The sequence below is a fragment of the Balaenoptera borealis genome (genome assembly GCF_965194805.1).
Source record: "Balaenoptera borealis genome assembly, chromosome: 15".
Lineage (NCBI taxonomy): Eukaryota > Metazoa > Chordata > Mammalia > Artiodactyla > Balaenopteridae > Balaenoptera > Balaenoptera borealis.
Window position 1 is genome coordinate 80,759,613 of NC_138871.1, and position 19,829 is coordinate 80,779,441.

Genomic DNA, 19,829 nt, shown 5'->3' on the forward strand with positions numbered 1-19,829 from the left:
TCCTTGTCCTCATGGTGAGACACAGCCACCCCCTGCCTCTGCAGGAGACCCTCCAACACTAGCAGGTAGGTCTGGTTCAGTCTCTTATGGGGTCACTGCTCCTTCCCCTGGGTTCCAGTGCGCACACTACTTTGTGTGTGCCCTCCAAGAGTGGAGTCTCTGTTTTCCCCAGTCCTGTTGAGGTCCTGCAATCAAATCCCAATAGCCTTCAAAGTCTGATTCTCTAGGAATTCCCCCTCCAGTTGCCAGACCCCCAGGGTGGGAAGCCTGACTCTGGGAGGGACTCAGAACCTTCACTCCCGTGGGTGGACTTCTGTGGTATAATTGTTCTCCAGTTTGTGAGTAACCCACCCAGTGGTCATGGGATTTGATTTTTTTGTGATTGTGCCTCTCCTACCATCTCATTGTGGCTTCTCCTTTGTCTTTGGATGTGGGGTATCTTTTTTGGTGAGTTCCAGTGTCTTTCTGTCATTGATTGTTCAGCAGTTTGTTGTGATTCCGGTGCTCTCGCAAGAGGGAGTCACCTCATAAACTTTTAAGCACCCTACAAATGTCAGTTAATAACAGTAATAAAGTTGTTTGACAAGGGCTGCTGTTCATCAAACATTTGGAACTTTCGGGGGGATATAAATGTGATAGTGTATTTGATAAGTAATTTAAATGAGACTGACATTCATTACCATTTTAAGACCTTAAATAGAAGTGATTCACATTGTAAACTCTGGGCAACGTTTTCTTCATAGGCTGTTTCACATTGGGTGACTATAACCTCCCATGTTTTCCTAAGCAGTTTTCATTTTCTTGATATTCAGAGTTTCTACATGTGATGATTACTGATGACTTTTTGCCCATCCTATGGATATAAATGAAAGAATCGGTTTGCTTATAATAAATAGCAAAAGCTTTCTTTCAAATAATTGGTTGTTTCTGTTTCTGCAGAAACCAATGTAATAAAATCAAAGTAGGAGAAGGTACTTCTTCACTATATGAAATTAAAAAAAATACACAGATTTGGGTTTTCTTTTTTTCTCACAGATTTACACTACTTGGTGAAATGGACATTGACGGTATCTCCTACGAGGAGCTTTCCCCAGCTGATGAAGAGCCTGCCGAGAAGAAAAAGGAGAAGGAGCTCAGGAAGAGACAAGAACTACTTAAATTAGTGAACTTTTCAAAGTAAATGATTTATTACTGTTCATTTGGTAATTTCTTTAAAATAACTAGTAATCCAAGTGTGTTCTTTACTAGTGACAATTGCTGTACATTATTTCGGCAACTTAAATCAAATGCATTTAGTATTGTTTTATCCTTGTGCTTTTGTGTACTGTTCCATGAATTTGAGGCTTAATGGAATATTGATCATTTTTATTCTATTTTAGATATTAGAGAAGTGTGCTTGTAGGTAAATATAAGTGGCCTAATACAGTTGTTCAAAACAGGTTAACACTGGAACAAAAGGAACTTTGCCGTTGTAGACTGAAATTATTAACCTACTTAGATCGACTCGCAACATATGAGGTAAGGAGTAGTTTTAATCAAACCAATTATGTTCATTTGATCTGTCATTATAAATGCTGAGGCTGCCTTCATATCTGATATTCTTGGTCTTTAGAACTATTTATGTGGGAAAAATTCATTTTGTATAGAAGCAGGTTCTCTTATACATCAGTTTTGGTAAAATTTAGAGATTCATGAAAGGCTAGAAGTTGCTTTGTTAGTCTAGGGAGTAGAAATGCGTTAGCCATCTCAGAGCATCTATGTTTCCTAGGTTTATGATCCTTTTCATTTACTTTTATTTTACATTTAAACTTTAGGTTATGGCATATAGCTGTCTACAGTACCAAATTCAGTATACACTGGGTTTTAATAATCCTAATATGAATATTTCTGACTTGTTTAATTTTAATGATTTATTAGTGGTTTGAATTTAGTTGGTTAAACTTTGATCCTAATTACGGCCAGAGTTAGTCACTTGAACTTAAAGCATACTTCAGAATTGTTTCTTCAGGACCACAAACACAAATGTCCCATGTTGGGCATTTCAGTAGCACTCTGTACCATGAGATTTAGGTATCGTTAAAGGCATGAGAAGCATTTCATAAAATAGACGTAGTTTAGATTGCTTTTTCACATGACCCTCATAGCTTACGTTACCCAGGATTTAGTATAAATTTCCCACCTTTGAAATTTGACTTCATTTGCAGTTTACTTCCTCCATCTGTCTCAGCCTCCCTTCTGTGGGCACACCGTGGCTTTTGGTATTGGCACATAGCAGGGACTCAGTAAGCATCACATTTGATAACGTGATGCCCGTCCCCATAGTAATGGAGGTACTTAGTACTTGTGATGCCTGCAAACAAATAAAAGCATTTGATTCTCCAGCTGTTAATACAATAGAATGTTTTCAAACAAAATACTAGTGACAAAAGAGGACTATTTCTCTGGTTATTAGTAAACATGGTAATTAGTATATCACTTCATACAAATAAGTTACAAAACATTCCTAATAGTTTTATCTGTAGTACAACTAGTTTGACTGTTGGATGGTCATATTATATTAAAGCGTATCCTTTTATTATGTCCGAGTTCTGTGATACTGATGTAATATATAAAAGCATGTTGTGAATTACTGATGTTGGTACAGATATAGTTTATTATTTTTTATACTTAGCTTTAGTTTCACTGATGAGATCTTAAAAAAAAAGTTCCATAAAATATTCAGAGTTTCACGTTCCAGTTAATTTTATTTTATTATTTTTTAGTTATTGAATTGCTATTTCCTATTTGACAGTAGTAAGTGCATTTATTATTACATGGTAATAGTGAAATTTAAAGTATTTGTTGAGCCCACAAAAATGGAATTAAGTTAAGCTTTTGAAAAGTAGGTGAAGTTGATGAACTTGGCCGTTAAAACTTAGAAACGAAGATGTTCTGATACAAGGACTAACCAGCTAGATAGCGGTAGAGATAGGCATTGCATTTTAATCATAGGGGATGGCTTATTTTATTAATTCTGTGATAACTTAGATAAAAATAGATTTATTTAAATTTTACACGAGTTTCTACTGTATGCCAAATATTATGCCAGTGCTGGTGGTAGAGAGATGAACAAGGAATAGTCCTTGTGGAGTCCTCATTATATGGGCAGTTAGTGATGATAATGAAGATATGAAGAATTGATGAGGGAGCATAATGGAGCAAAACATTAAATTTTTCCTGGGGATGTCCAAGAAGACTCTGTGTAGGAAGTGATATTTCAACTAGTCCTTAAAAAAAGGGAGGCTGACTTAGGGAGCTATAGGCCTACTATGCGGGGGGGCGGGATGCAAGCATAGAAGCTCCATAAGGGTAAGGGTCTTGTCTTGTTTGCTGCAGTATCACCAGAGCTCAGAACGAGACCTGGCTTGTTAAGGAGCTCAGGAAATATTTGAAGAAACCAGTAGTTAACAGAATACCTTAAAAAATACCAGCACATTTGTTGAGGACTTACTGTTTGCCCGCCAGTGTCTTAGGTACTTAATTCAGATTATTTCTTGACAGCCCTTTGAGGCAGGTATTGTTATCCTCTCAGTTTTATGGATGTGAGGCTTAGAGAAGGTTAGTATTTTGTCTAAATAAATAGGAAGCAAGAACCTCCTCTGAACACCCTCTTTCTTCCCTCTTTCCTGTCTCAGTAAGTTAATGCAGTTAACAAATACTTATCGGCTATTTATTATGTGAAAGCCAGCATGCTAGGTATCTGGGGTTCAGCACAGACACAAGAGAAATGAGCCTGAAGTTATCCATTGTAGTGGGGAGATGTACACTTGCCGTTGCCATGGCTAACTCCTGTTTATTCTTTATGTTTCAGCTTTGGCGTCCCTTCTGGGAGGCCTTCCCTGTCCTCCCAGGACTAGTTTTAGCACCCTTCCTCTGTGTTTCCCTTTACCTGTTCTTTTTGCTTGTTCGTCTTCCCTACTAGATTTTGAGCCACTTGGAGAGCAGGGAAGCTGATGATTGTTCATTGTATCACCACTGCCTATCACAGTGCCCCTTGCACATTATTGACACCTAATAAATATCTGATTAAAGAATGAATGGTTCAATCTGCAATTTACATAGATCACTCCAGCAGCAGTAAAGTTAATCTAAAGTTCTCATACAGATATGACAGGTGCCCATAGTACATAGCCATGTATAACTGTTGCTTATTTGATTTTACCAGGTGGTGGATTTTGGTTGTCCTACCCTACTGTAATTTTACTGCCTATTTCATTTACTTCTGGATTTTTTTTTTAATTTACAGCATTTATAAATATAGCCATTTTCCAAATAAAGACAAGAATACAGATGTAGTACTTTAGTTAACAGTTGAGAGTTTAATTAATTCAGGGCTTATTTATTTAGGTAGGCAGAGTTGTGATGGTTTTTAATATTTTCTTGTCACCCATATTTAAAAGCCTTTCCATTAAATCACTGTTTCCCCTCAGGAAATCCTCGGAGTGCCTCCTGCATCTGAACAGAGATATGATGCTGAATTCTTTAAGAAGTTCAGAAATCAGAATATTGTTCTCTCAGCAAGAACTTATGCTCGGGTAATTTCTTTTTTGTAAATAAAACAGTTATGGTTATTAACACTTTCTAAGTCTTTGAGCCATGCAGTTAATGTTATTGCATGCATATATCATTACATTTCCTTTTTGTGTTGTACTATATTAATAAATGTAGAGAAAATAGAATCATGTTAAAAAAATTTTTATTTATCATTCTGAGTTCTAAAAATAATTTTTAGAGCATTAGGTTGAGAAAAGTGATACAGACCTGGAAAAATCAGGAATCTTTGAAAGCACTTCATATCAGAACTGCATAAAAAAGTTAATTTTAACGTTTTGAATGTTGTCATACAAAATCACTCCTTTATTTCTAAGGTTCACATTAGAAACTTGCCCTTGCCTTCTGTACAGGAAAGTAATGTACAAGCCCTAGAAATTCTGTTCACTTACCATGGACCTGACCTGCTTCCTCATCGCCTTGTGATTCTCTCCAATTTCCCAGAGACCACTTCTCCACATGAATATTCTGTTTTGCTCCCTGAAGCTTGGTATGTACTATGTTCACTGAATTTTACCTTTTTTCTAAGTAACAATTTTTGTTTCATGCTAAACATCTTAAATTAAAAAAAATTTAAAATGTAAACTATTTAAACTTTTTTTTCTGATTATAAAATTATTTCTAACTTATTTTTAAGTGATCCTGAGGCCAAACCAAAATGTGTCTAGCATAATAAGATTACTGTAACGTACGGAATGTGAACTTTCCTTTTTTTTTTGGAAAGTCTTCTGCTACTAAAAAAAAAAGAAAAGAAAAGAAAGTCTCCTAGCTTTATGTCTGTGTACTCAATATATACTGTTTTATGGTTAAGAAGAGTTTTTAGGATAGCAGTATCTGTTTGAATTAGTTGTATCTTTTAGAAATTGAAGTGTAGTTCTGACAATATTAGGTTGTACGTCGAGGGAACCCAGGAATGTCCTGGGGATCCTACTTTTCTCCCTGTGAAACTCCAGAGGCACAAAGACAGATGGGAAATCAAAGTACCTCTTTCCTATTATACTAATGCTCCTTATCTCAGTTGAAGGCTTTTTGATAATTGGGTTGTGACATGTGACATAGACTCTTAAGACCAGTGGAACCATTAAGACCCAGTTGTACCATCTGGTGGGCTTCCAAAGGCCAGAACATCACTTCCTGAGAATGAAGAAAAGAGAATATACAGTTGACCCTTGAACAACACGGGTTCAAACTGTGCAGTTCCACTCACACATGGACTTTTGTCAGTAGTAAATACTACAAGACGACATGATCCTCAGTTGGCTGAATCTGAGGGTGTGGAGCTGTGTGTACAGAGGGTCCACGGGTACGGAGGGCTGACTATAAGTTATATAGGGGTTTTTGACTGCATGGAGGGGTGGCACCCTTATCCTCCCTGTTGTTCCAGACTCAGCTGTGTTTGCCTCAGTGTGTAGCCCAGAGATGGGCAGGTCATCAGCCCCAGGCCTGAATGCCACCTGGGAGTAGCATACCTTGCTTCTGTCTGACCACATAGAGGGAGAAGGCAAGAATATGTCCATTTGTGAGACCTTTTATATCTGGTCAACTAGCCCACTAGTAAATGTGGCTCAGTCATTAATTGCATCCTTTCTGAATTTGTTTGCCCAATCTTAAAAAGAGTTGAGAGCCCCTGTCTTGCTTCCTCATGTTGCATACTTTTAGTAATAGGTGAATTGATCTGTATGAAATCTGCTTGTAAACTATAAAATACACTGTAAGGGATTATGACGGCTCTGACTGAAATCATTGTTACAGACTTTAGCTACTGGCAACTTACAGTGTTACGGGATGGGAACTGGGGATCATTTGGCTCCCTCCTTCCTCCTCTGCACCTGCCCTGCATAGTTGTAGGCTTAGGTGTTGACGATAATGACCAGCATTTATACAGTCATTACTATGCATTTGGCACATACTTACATCCGGTCTCCCAACACTTTTGATATTATCTCTGTTATTATAGAAAGCTGAGATTTACAGAGGTTTAATAGCATATTAAACTTTATGTAAGTGCAGCCAGGATTTGAACCTATTTTTATTTATAGTTGTAGGTCAGTAAGCTCTAAAAATAGAAGTTATAAACTCCCTATTTTGCATTACTGTTAGTACTAAAATAGAATTCTTTGTTATGATAAAAGTGAGCAAAAAGAAAAAGCTTGGGATATAACTTTCAAGCAGTTTCTTTTGGATCTGAATACTGATAAGTAAATGCAGTCTATAAATATGTATTTATAAATATTTCAGAATATAATTCATTTATTTTCTGCCTATTTGCAAAATAGATCTAATCTGAATGGAAATGACCTTTTCTACTGTACATTGTTAGTATAGAGAAAAGGGCCACTGTCTTAACGTTTTTTCTAAAGGTGATTTCTCCTTAGATTTGAACTCATTTATTTGCGTTGTCTTCTGATGATTGCTTAGACAAACGTTTGATTTTAACCTGAAATTTCAGAACTGGTTTTTAGAATAGTTTTACAGTGCCCAATGCTATATGTTATCTTTGAAAGCCCTATCTGTGGTTCCTTTATGGTGGCTGCCATAACTGATTTAAATGGCAGTGAATACTTTAGGTATATCATTGCAGCAGAGGGCACTTAGATGTTATTTTGAATCTTTCTTGTGGGGTGTGTTGCTTAGACAAACTTGGAAAAGACTGATTTCTTGTGAGTCCTTAAGTTATAATCATTTTAAATATATTGAGAAAATATAGATTTATTTTTTTGTTAATCTTTGTTTCTCAAGAAAATCTTTCACATTGATTATATTTTTGCTATAGTTAGAAAGACTGAGAAAGAACAATAGATTTTAATAGTAATATCTTTTATGTGACTGCAAAGCAAAACCACAGTCATGTTTCAGGCATAGCCTCTTCTATGAGGTCTTCAGTAATTATTCCTTTCCCTATATTCTCATAATTCTTTGTTCATTCTCGCAGTATAGCACTTTTTATTTTGTATTATAGTCAGTCATTTTTATTACTGCCTTTCTCCCCCTTGTTCTCTTCTTTAATAAACACCCAGCCTCAAACTCACTAACTCTTCAAGATGGAGGCCATCTCTTCCTGAGTTTTGGATCCTCAGGGCCCAGGTGTTTGTGTAGTGCTTCTCTAAAGTTGTTTGCTAACTGGATAAATTAGGTCCATTTTATGCCCATTTACAAAAGAGATGAAAAGATGTCCTGAAGGGATTGCAACAGAATATGCTTTCACCTATTAACAAGGGAGGTGTCCAGGGAATGTTTCCCCAAGGCTCCCACCGCCTTAAAGATTGAATTGCTATTTTAGCCCATAGTTGAAGCCTGTACTCTTTTACCCTATTCAAAGTTTTACTCTAATGGACGTGGAGATCCATAAGATACAATCATAGGACTTATTTCCCTTTTTTAGGAAATATATTTCTTGAGTACTTGCTATTCATTTACAAATCACTTGGAAGCTTTGGGTCAGATGGACACAAAGTGTCTGATTGTTGGAATGTGAACGCCCCTCACCATTTGACCGAGCCCCTTCTGCATGCCTGGCGCTATGGTAGGGGTCTTGAAATGAGTGAACACAGTTCCTCTTCAGCAGGAGTCATCAGGTAATGGTTTACACGGGAACAGAAGTTCCTGCTTGCAGCATCATGCTTTCAAACTGGGGAAGAGATGAGTTGAAAAGACTCTAAATCTGCAGCCTTTTTTGCTTTCTCTCTTTTTCTCCTCAGTTACAATGTTTGCCAGCTCCTGAAATGATCTTGCCACTTCTTTGTTTACTGCCTCAGACAGCTGTAGAACTTTCTGTGTGCATGCCTTGTTTTTCTATGAGCGTATACATTGCTCAGTGGTAGAGCCTATATTTCATCCTGCTTTATCTTCTCTTCAGCCCGCCAACTTGTATTTTTCAAGTAATAATGACTTTTTAATTATCTGTTGAATTGATTGGAAACAAGTCACTAAGCTCTAAATGGACGGCTCCCAAACGCAGAATGACTGCGTAGCTCCCTGCTGCCTTCAGCTTGCTGTTGGGACACTTGGTACAGTGCCCTGCTCTCTCCACTCCGCCGCACTGGCAGTCCCACGGGCATGCCAGACCTTCCCTCCCCGCCCCCCTTAGGGCTTTTCAGGGTCAGTGTGCGCCCGCTGGGAGTGTCCTCCTGGATCTTCACGTGACCTGGTCTCTACTCAGAGGCTCCCTCTTCAGAAAGGCCTTCCTCAGCCACGCTTCCCCACTGCTTCTGCCCCCTCCTCTCTCTTTGCCCTTATCTGAGTCTTCTTTTCTTCTAGCACTTATACCTAACATATTATATGGTTATTTATTTGTCTCCTTCAGTTTATCTGATCTTCCTTGGCCATTCTATTTAGAATTTTACCCTCACTTTATTTTTATTTATTTATTTTTGAATTATCCATTATAATTATAAAATTATCCATTTTATACATATCAGTGTATATATGTCAGTCCCAATCTCCCAATTCATCCACCACCCTTGGTGTCCATACATTTGTTCTCTACATCTGTGTCTCTATTTCTGCCCTGCAAACTGGTTCATCTGTACCATTTTTCCAGGTTCCACATATATGCATTAATATACGATAATTGTTTTTCTCTTTCTGACTTACTTCACTCTGTATGACAGTCTCTAGATCCATCCACGTCTCTACAAATGACCCAATTTCGTTCCTTTTTATGGCTGAGTAATATTCCATTGTATATATGTACCACATCTTCTTTATCCATTCGTCTGTCGATGGGCATTTAGGTTGCTTCCATGACCTGGCTGTTGTAAATAGTGCTGCAGTGAACATTGGGGTGCATGTGTCTTTTTGAATTATGGTTTTCTCTGGGTATATGCCCAGTAGTGGGATTGCTGGGTCACATGGTAGTTCTATTTTTAGTTTTTTGAGGAACCTCCATACTGTTCTCCATAGTGGCTGTATCAATTTACATTCCCACCAACAGTGCAAGAGGGTTCCCTTCTCTCCACACCCTCTCCAGCATTTGTTGATTTGTAGATTTTCTGATGATGCCCATTCTAACCGGTGTGAGGTGATACCTCACTGCAGTTTTGATTTGCATTTCTCTAATAATTAGTGATGTTGAGCAGCTTTTCATGTGCTTCTTGGCCATCTGTATGTCTTCTTTGGAGAAATGTCTATTTAGGTCTTCTGCCCATTTTTCGATTGGGTTGTTTGTTTTTTTAATATTGAGCTGCATGAGCTGTTTATATATTTTGGAGATTAATCCTTTGTCCGTTGATTCGTTTGCATATATTTTCTCCCATTCTGAGGGTTGTCGTTTCGTCTTGTTTGTACTTTCCTTTGCTTTGCAAAAGCTTTTAAGTTTCATTAGGTCCCATTTGTTTATTTTTATTTCCATTACTCTAGGAGGTGGAACAAAAAAGATCTTGCTGTGATTTATGTTAGAGTGTTCTTCCTATGTTTTCCTCTAAGAGTTTTATAGTGTCCGGTCTTACATTTAGGTCTCTAATCCATTTTGAGTTTATTTTTGTGTATGGTGTTAGGGAGTGTTCTAATTTCATTCTTTTACATGTAGCTGTCCAGTTTTCCCAGCACCACTTACTGAAGAGACTGTCTTTTCTCTCTTACCCTCACTTTAAATCCTCCTTTCCTGCTTTATTTTCTTCCTAGCTTAGGTCAGCCAGATAGTTGACCTTTCACCTACTCTGTTTTGAGATGCCATTGGCAGAATGTTTACCTTGGAATTTTTTTTTTAACATCTTTATTGGCGTATAAGTGCTTTACAATGGTGTGTTAACAAAGTGAATCAGCTATACATATATCCCCATATCCCCTCCCTCTTGCGTCTCCCTCCCACCCTCCCCATCCCACCCCTCTAGGTGGTCACAAAGCACTGAGCTGATCTCCCTGTGCTATGTGGCTGCTTCCCACTAGCTATCTATTTTACATGTGGTAGGGTATATATGTCCATGCCACTCTCTCACTTTGTCCCAGCTTACCCTTCCCCCTCCCCGTGTCCTCAAGTCCATTCTGTACGTCTGCGTCTTCATTCCTATCCTGCCCCTAGGTTCTTCAGAACCATTCTTTTTTTTAGATTCCATATATATGTGTGCCCTGGCTTTTAATGGAAGTTTGATTAACTAATTTTAATTGAACCAAATTTTATGATTATGATTGCTGGGAAACTTTGGTTTGTGTTATTTTAGTGTTTTATATTGTCACTCTTAAATAATCGTATTTGACATTGATGAAATGTGACCAAGTTGTATAAAACTTTGAAATTATATTATCTGTCATAGGTGATACATCTTTTTGTTAGCTACCTATCCTTAGTTTGTCATTGCTGTAAAACGTTTACATTTTATATCCTATTTGACTCTTTTAGTTTTAAAGTACAAAGGTGACATTTCTTACCATCTTTGTTAACTTTGACAATTTGTGGTAATAGAGAGTTTTTTTTGGTGAAAGAAAGAGAAATATATTTTTTGACTTTTAGTATTTTTGATGCTTATAGCATGTTTTAGAAAGTTTATTTAGATTTTTCATTTATGCCTTTTGTTTTATTGGAAAACCTTACCAGAGTGATGAAAGCAGGCTAGCTTAAAAGGTTGTATTCAAAACAGTTGTCTGTTGAAATAATATAGCAGAGGGATAAGAACACTGGCTCTAGCTAGAGCCAAGTTGCCTAGATTTGTGATCTTGGACACGTTTTCTAACTGCACCTCAGTCTTCTCACCTGTAAAATGGGGATGATTATAGCACTTACTTCATAGCATTGTGAGAATGACCAAGTTAATGTATATAAAACACTGGGAATGGTGCTTGGTGCCAAGTCATTGCTACTTAAGCGTTAGGAATTATTATTAATGCAGAATCCCATGCTAAGGCCTTGGCCATATATATGTTATATAATTATTATTTTAAACTTATTGGAATATTTTTATAGTTATGGAAAAGTTGCAAAGATAATACAGAAAGCTCCTGTACACCCCTCGCCTAGCTTCCTCTTCCTTCTTACATAATCATAGCACATTTGTCAAAACTAAGAAATTACTGCTGGAATAGTCCTGCATATAATGTGACATATGCATTCCTAAAAATCACTGCACTGTGCAGAATACTGCAGTGAGAACCACCGGGCTTATGGGGAGAATAGGGTTAGTGGAACAAAGTTAGGAATGTAGTAACAATCGTACTATAGTTTTACATATATTAAATGATTAAGAAACACGTAAATACTAAAATATGGCACTTAACCTTGACAAAGACCTGAAAAAGACTGCTTATGGGAGTGAGTGTTGGAGCAGTTGCAGTTTGTGTGTTATTGGGAAGTGGAGGAGGGGGGTGATTAGAATTCCAGTGCAAAGTTGTAGCCCCAGATGTGGACTGGAGTGGCTCCTGATACATTCTGGGAACTGAGGCTGCTGCTGGATGTTTAGGGAGCGTGTGTGCATGCACATGTGAGCTGACGTGGCTTGGTTCAGCTGAGCGCAGTTTTCTGTGTTCACCTAATGTTTCTTGTGGATGGAATTGGGCATCAGCAAATGTGAAATTTGTTATGCTGAAGTTGTTCCATAGTATATTAATTTATTGGAACAAGTTTGCATTTTGAAAACATTGCAGAACTGACCATATGTTACTATTAACTAAACTACGTATTTATTTGGATTTAAAGAGTGTTTCTCCTAATATCCTTTTTCTGTTGCAGTATCTGATCTGGGATACCACATTGCATTGAGACTTCATTTACTTTTAATATATGGAAATAAACTCTGTCATTCAGTATCTGTCACTCATGAAGTTCTTTGACACATATATTTATTACTAGACAGTGAAAATTGATCTTAATATTTATATTCCTGGATTGCCTCCAGAATCGGCAAGGAAAGATTGAATTATATTTAGTGTATTTTGGTGTATTGCAATATTTAAGGCATTTTATAGTATAAGTAGCAAACCTCTGTTGATGGAAATAGAGTATCCAGAACACCTCATTCTTTTCATCATCCTTGAAAAACTGTTTCTATAGCAACTTGGCAGTTTGTTTGCTTGTGAATATCTAAGTTTAGGTTATTTGATGATTGAAATTTTGACTGTGAAAAGCGTGCTATAGTATACAGATGGGCTGTGCTTATGTGAACTATGAAAATGTGTTTTAGACGTTTCCATTTTCTTTGCAGAGTTGGCGATTATTTGTATTATTTGCTGACTGACTTCTGGCCATTCTCTACCTTTAGTTCCACAGTAACTTATGTGACATATCATTAAGGCTGAAAATAAGAAGTGGCTGAGTGAAAAATGTTAAGTCACCAGTTGTTTAAATAGAATATGATGTCAACCTAATATTCGGTCTGTTTATAGTCGTCTCATATTCTCATACCTAGTCTCATATTCAGAAAGTGCTATTATCCTAGAGTGTAAAAAGCACTTACTCTGCCTTCATTTAGAAAAACCTTGCAAAACAGTCTGATAGATTGTGTGACAAACCAACTGGCAGACGTTTCCTCCCTGTGACTTGCAGACCCAGGCCCTCTTTGTGCTGTGCATACTTTAACTCGTGTGTTTGTCCCTGGCATTTTATTCCCTTGCTAACCCTAAATCATTTCTGCTTTTCTCAGGCCTTTGTCCCTTTGGTGCCTCTCTACCCCGCTTGGTAATGCAACAGAAAATCCAGGGTCCCCAAGAATTTTCCCATTTTCATTTTTCATTGGGAAATGTCATCGGGTAAATAAGTTTTGCATCCTTTTCTCCTCATTGATAAGTCTTTGTCACTGCCCCAAAACTAGAAGGCCTTTGGGTGACAAATTTGGAGGATATTTTTGTTTTTAGAGGCTGCTAGTATCCCGTGGCGTGTTTTTTTTGTTTGTTTGTTTTGTTTTCTGTGACCGGACTAACATTCTCTCACAATCAGGTGCTATGAATATGCTGATGAATGCAGTGATGGGTAATGACTGTTGGATGTACAAATGGTAGTTATGTGAAGAAATTTGGAAAACACAAGGGGTCGACGTAGCAAAGTAAATAAAATGGACTCAGAAGCATTCATTTTGAAACAATCTGGAAAGGAAACCTGTCTGACTTTTCATACTGAAAACAAAGTAATATACTAGTTGTGGTCTACAGTCGTCTTCAGAGTGAATATATGTATATCTTTAGTGTATTTCTGGATCATATCTTTGGCGTTGTATATTTTTGACTCTTTGTTAATCATAGGGACCATTAGGACCATTTGGCCTTGAAATACTTTTTATTTTATTAAAACATTTTTTTAAGTTGTAAGATACATATAAAATTTACCATCTTAACCATTTTTCAGTGTGCAGTTCAGTAGTGTTAAGTACATTCACATTGCTGTGCACTCAATTTCCAGAACCCTTTTTATCTTGGGAAACAAAGTCTGTACCTATTAAATAACAACTCCCCATTTTTCTTTCACCCCAGCCCCTGACAACCACCATTTTACTTTTCGTTTTATGGATTTGACTATACAGTATTTGTCTTTTTGTGACTGGCATAATGTCCTCCAGCCATAATATGCTTTTAGTAAAATTAATATCACAAATAAGATATAGAGTGTCTGGCCACCCGTGGGCCATGTTTCTATTTATGCTGCAAAAGTATTTCTTGAATAAAGTAAAGGACAAAGATGAGTTCTAGTTCAGGATGGGATGTTACATCACCATTGTTGCCCGACTCCTTGTGGAGAGCCTTTTCTTTATCTTTCGGTGATGAAGAGGGCATCCAAATGAAGGGAACTTCTAATATCACATCTAATACTTTGTTTTCTAAATCTTGGGTTTGAATAGCCAAATATGGAGACTTTTTCTGTTACTACAACAACATAAAATTTATGTCATAAAAGCAAAACATCAATATGCATTTTATTAAAATTTTCAGTAGGACAAACTTGATCTAGGTCAAATTAATATACCTTTTAACTTAAATCATATAAATCAAATAAAGAATTTACCTTGAAAAAGATCAGACGACATTATTCCCATTCTTCACAACTGAAAGGTAGATAGGAGTTTACTTTTTCCTACACTTCGAGTTTCAAATTAGTGATGTTTTGATATTTTACATTAGTTTGTGATTTTCTCAGAGATGAAATAATTTGAACTTTTTCATTGAAGTCAAAGTTGACTCTAGGCAACTTTCGATTCAGAAGGTAAGTTACTGTTTGGTTGATTTTTTTTTTTTTTTCGTTTTTTCCTTGAAAGGCAACAGAAAACAGTACCAGAATCAATTACTGTTGGCTTAGTTTCATAGTTTTAAGGATATTCTGGAAGTTTTTCTCCCATAAGAAGCATATTACTGTAATGTTTCTTGTGAAGTGGATGTTGATTTTTGAATTTTAACTTTTTCAGTGAAATTTATAATTAATCATGAGTACATGTGAAACTGATTTAAAAATTGAAGCATTTCTAAATTGCTTTATACTATTTCATTTTCATTGAAAGAACAGTTTAAAAAAGGTGAATGAATCTATAAAATTTTGTGTTATTTCAATAAAAATTTAGGGAATAATTACGTACCATGTAAAGGCATTATATTAGATTAAATAAGTGGATAGGTATATGAGTCAGATGTGGTCCCTGCCCACAGATAAATTAGAATCTAGTAGGGAAGATCAGACAGGTTAATTATAGATGTAACTATCATAAAGTTAAAATATGTGTCATAGGAGGAGTATAAATGGCCTTAGAGATGGGAGAGATTAGTTTCTGTTACAAAGGAGGTAAATCAGGAAAGCCTTCTTGGTAGAGGTAAAGTTTGATCTCGGCCTTGAAGGTTGAGTGTGTTTTTGATGCTGGGAAGTTTGAAAAGGAAAGAGTCATCTGTATAAATATTTAACCTGAAGTTGTTTCACCTACTTAGTCCTCACAGATATGCTATCATTTAGTCACAGGATACAAAAGATGTTCCCAATTAGCTTGTTAATTGGAAGTGAGTTCGTGCAGAGCTTTTCCAGTAAAACAATCATGAATCTTTGTTTACTCATGTTTTTATGTAGCCCAGTCCTGATCAGAAAGATCTCTTTTTTCTTCCTTGAAACGTTTAAAAAGCAGTTTTTATTGGACATTCTATTTCCACCATATGTTTTTGTTGTTGTTGTAATGAAATAGAACCTAAACTATAGCCTGGATGACGGAATAATTATGGAAAGATTGGGGCATTGCATTCACTTTCTTTTTTTTTTTCTTTTAATTAATTTATTTATTTATGGCTGTGTTGGGTCTTCGTTTCTGTGCGAGGGCTTTCTCTAGTTGCGGCAAGCGGGGGCCACTCTTCACCGCGGTGCGCGGGCCTCTCACCATCGCGGCCTCTCTTGTTGCGGAGCACAGGCTCCAGACGCGCAGGCTCAGTAGTTGTGGCTCACGGGCCTAGTTGCTCCGCGGCATGTGGGATCTTCCCAGACCAGGGCTCGAACCCGTGTCCCCTGCATCGGCAGGCAGATTCTCAACCACTGCGCCACCAGGGAAGCCCCGCGTTCACTTTTTTGATTCTCAAGGGAAACATAAAAGTGTTTCTTTATCCTTTAAAATTGAAAAATTGATTAGTTACCTAACCAAAATTCAATTCCCGTATGTTTATTTCTGAGCTGCTATGAGCAAAGAACAATAAATTGGTTTATATTCTAGGCTTGAAATAAATATGTGGCCTTCTGCGGTGACTGTCATTAGAGAGAGGCGTGCAGGCAGCATGCTACAAAATGGGATAAGTTGGCAGTTTCTGAATCCAAGAATAACCTGGTGGTTGGATAGGAAAGGAAAGGCCTAAGAGCCTCCCTTGTCTGGGAGCAGGGTCTGGGGCTGGCGGTGGGAGAATTGCTTTGCATGTCTCCTGGCACTGTGGGCATCTTAGATTTTGACTTGATTAGTTCTTGTCTTTCTATTTATTTAAAGCAACAAAATAGATTTAGGGCAATTTTATTGATTATGAAAGTGGAAACAAATATTTTTTTAGAGTAATTTTTATGGACCTTGGAAAGTATGTTGGTATTTGTTATGTATTTGGTACTCTGAGAAGTATTATACTAAAGAAATGAAGGTGTAATGATTTACTAATTTATTTCCTCTGTCTTCGACAAACATTTCATGATTATGAAACTTTAAAAAAAATTTACAAATGAATTTTATGATTCATATACAATTCTCATAGCATGTCTATGAGAAAAGCAGAAAAGGGATTATTATCCTGCTTACAGGGAAAACATTTGAGAGGTATTAGAGAAGAAATATGTCCTGAAATTATTAAAAAAAAATTTTTTTTAATGCATCATTATTTTAGTGTATATATAGCTTTTGTCAAATGTTTTTAATGTGGCTTAATATAGTTTAAAGTTTATGATGTTTTTCTTCCAGTTTTATTGTGATGTAATTGACATATAGCACTGTATAAGTTTAAGGTATACAGCGTGATGTAAAGTTTATGACTTTATTTGAAATTAAAAAATCTCTGAGAAGGTACTATTTTCTTTTTAGCTTTTTTTTATATCCTTAAGGTTTTAATGAATTAATTTATTTATTTTCAGCTGTGTTGGGTCTTTGTTGCTGCACACGGGCTTTCTCTAGTTGCGGCGAGCGGGGGCTACTCTTCATTGCGGTGCGCGGGCTTCTCATTTTGGTGGCTTCTCTTTGTTGCGGTGCGCGGGCTTCTCATTTTGGTGGCTTCTCTTTGTTGCAGAGCACGGGCTCTAGGAGCATGGGCTTCAGTAGCTGTGGCTCGCAGGCTCTAGAGTGCAGGCTCAGTAGTTGTGACACACGGGCTTAGTTGCTCCATGGCATGTGGGATCTTCCCGGACCAGGGCTCGAACCCATGTCCCCTGCATTGGCAGGCAGATTCCTAACCACTGCGCCACCAGGGAAGTCCCCCTATTTATTTTTTATTTTTTTTAAACTAATGCATTTTCCTAAAATTCTGTTACTAGATTCAGCATTACCCAGTGATACCAAATGATACTCTTTTCATGGAGATGAGATTTTTCTTTCATTATTCATTTTCTTCCAAACATTAAATACCTTGACCAATCATTTCAGAACATGGGATCTTTAAGTAGATTATAACATCTTCTGAATGGTCGAATTACCATTTGGGAAATAGTCTCTATAATTCTTTTTGATCACACAATGTCTTTTCCTGTCAAGATTTCATTAATATGTAAATACTTGCCTGTAACAGCAGTGAATCCCTTTATCACATGTATTTAATGAACATATAAATAACTCTGTGATGCACTTTTTCCAATTTCTGATACAGGCCAGCCTGTTTAAATATTGTGTTTGTAGTAAGTAAAAGTCTATTAAGAATCACATTGATATTTTGTAGACAAAGCATCTGCATTATTTTAAGAAATGTTTTGACCTCAGTGTGTACCATTTTTTAATCCTAAAAGTTTAGATGCTATATGTAATAACCGTGGAAAAAAATCCATGATATGTACAAATGTTGGGATCGCATGCCTGGTATTGACACATATTTGATGTAGAGAAGCGATAGTATGGTACACTGGAAGGGGCAAGAGGCTTTCAGTCAGAAACATGAGTGTGTGTCCTGGTCCTGAACTTCCTAGCCGTGTTACTTTTGGGAAGTCACTTAGCTTCTCAGAACTTTAGTTTTGTCAAGTGTGAAATGGGGAAATTGTAGAGGGATTGTGATGGTTTAGTAACCTAAGAGATAATATTACCTAGCGCAGGCATTCAGTGTATAGCAGTGGTTGTGTTAATAGTGGATATGGCTGTAGCAGTAGCAGCAGCAGCAGTTTTTGGTACATGTTGATGGGAATGTCATAATAGATATATTTTAGTTTTAAGTGCATTAAGTAGGCTTTAAAAGACTGATGAATAAACAAAATGCAAAATTGTAGTAGGGAATATTCCTCCTTGATGACACCAGTGCTTTCATTTCTCGTCTGTGACGGTACCCCTTTTCTGGTATCAGGTACCTGAGATTCCAGATTATTAATCAACACTTGAGCATTGTTTCAAGTGAAGTTAAAGTTTTTAATTTCACTTTTTATTGACTTGTAGATGTAGGAAAATGAACAAATCATAAATGAGCAATTTGATGAACTGTCATAAAGTGAACAAGATTAAGAAACAGACATAACCAGCCTCCCTGTGCCCTCTCCTTTCACCCTCTTCTGGTCACCTCACCCAACAGAACCGCTACCCTGACTTATAACATGACAGCTTAGTTTTGTCTGTTAAACATATGGAGTGGTTTATGAGGACTGTTTTACCTAAATTCTGGAAAAGCATAAAGAACTTTTCTCCTTAACAGAGATCAGATTTCTGATGTTCTTTAAATTAAATACCTCTCTTATTTTTCTAATGCTGGATGTACAATGACATTTTGGTTTTTTATATTTAAAGTGTGTTTGTTGTAGACAGAATATAGTTGAATCTTGCTGTTTTATCTAGCAATCTCTGCCTTTTAATTGGCGTGCTTAGACCATTTACAGGCAGACCTTGTTTTATTGCACTTTGCTTTATTGTGCTTCACAGATACTGTGTCTTTTACAGATTGAAGGTTTGTGGCAACCCTACATCAGGCAAATCTATGGGCGCCATTTTTTCCAACAGCATTTCTCACTTTGTGTCACATTTTGGTAATTTCTGCAATATTTCAAACTTTTTCATTATTATATTTGTTATATGATCTGTGATTAGTGATCTTTGATGTTACTGTTGCAAAAAGATTATGACTTGCTGAAGGTTCTAATGATGGGTAGCATTTTTTAGCAGGAAAGTATTTTTTTAAAAATTTATTTAATTTATTATTTTTGGCTGCGTTGGGTCTTCGTTGTTGCACGCAGGCTTTCTCTAGTTGCTGCGAGCGGGGCTACTCTTTGTTGCGGTGCGCAGGCTTCTCATTACAGTGGCTTCTCTTGTTGCAGAGCACGGGCTCTGGGTGCACGGGCTTCAGTAACTGTGGCTCGCGGGCTCTAGAGCGCAGGCTCAGTAGAGCGCAGGCTCAGTAGTTGTGGTGCACGGGCTTAGTTGCTCCGCGGCATGTGGGATCTTCGCGGACTGGGGCTCGAACCTGTGTCCCCTGCATTGGCAGGCGGATTCTTAACCACTGCGCCACCAGAGAAGTCCCTTCAGGTTTATTCTGATTGTTGCTTATTGACTTTCTTGGATCTTCTGTGCTAAATTTAGGAAATTCATGCCTGTTATTTCTTCAGGTATTTTTCCTCTTCCTCCTCCCATCCCCAATATGCATACTCTTTACTGGGACTCCACTTACGTGTGTGTTAGCCACTTGATTCTGTCTCACAGTTAACT

At 37.2% G+C, this 19,829-nt stretch overlaps 1 protein-coding gene across 2 annotated transcripts in view; it reads left to right on the forward strand.

Moving 5' to 3' along the window:
* Window positions 1–19,829, forward strand: part of NBAS (NBAS subunit of NRZ tethering complex) — a 345,856-nt gene that overhangs the window by 92,765 nt on the left and 233,262 nt on the right. For both annotated transcript variants that reach the window (XM_082357496.1, XM_082357497.1), the window contains 4 exons: window positions 1,036–1,176; window positions 1,440–1,518; window positions 4,470–4,574; window positions 4,944–5,080. In XM_082357496.1, coding sequence (XP_082213622.1) covers window positions 1,036–1,176; window positions 1,440–1,518; window positions 4,470–4,574; window positions 4,944–5,080 — 462 coding nt within the window. The remainder of the gene's footprint in view (window positions 1–1,035; window positions 1,177–1,439; window positions 1,519–4,469; window positions 4,575–4,943; window positions 5,081–19,829) is intronic.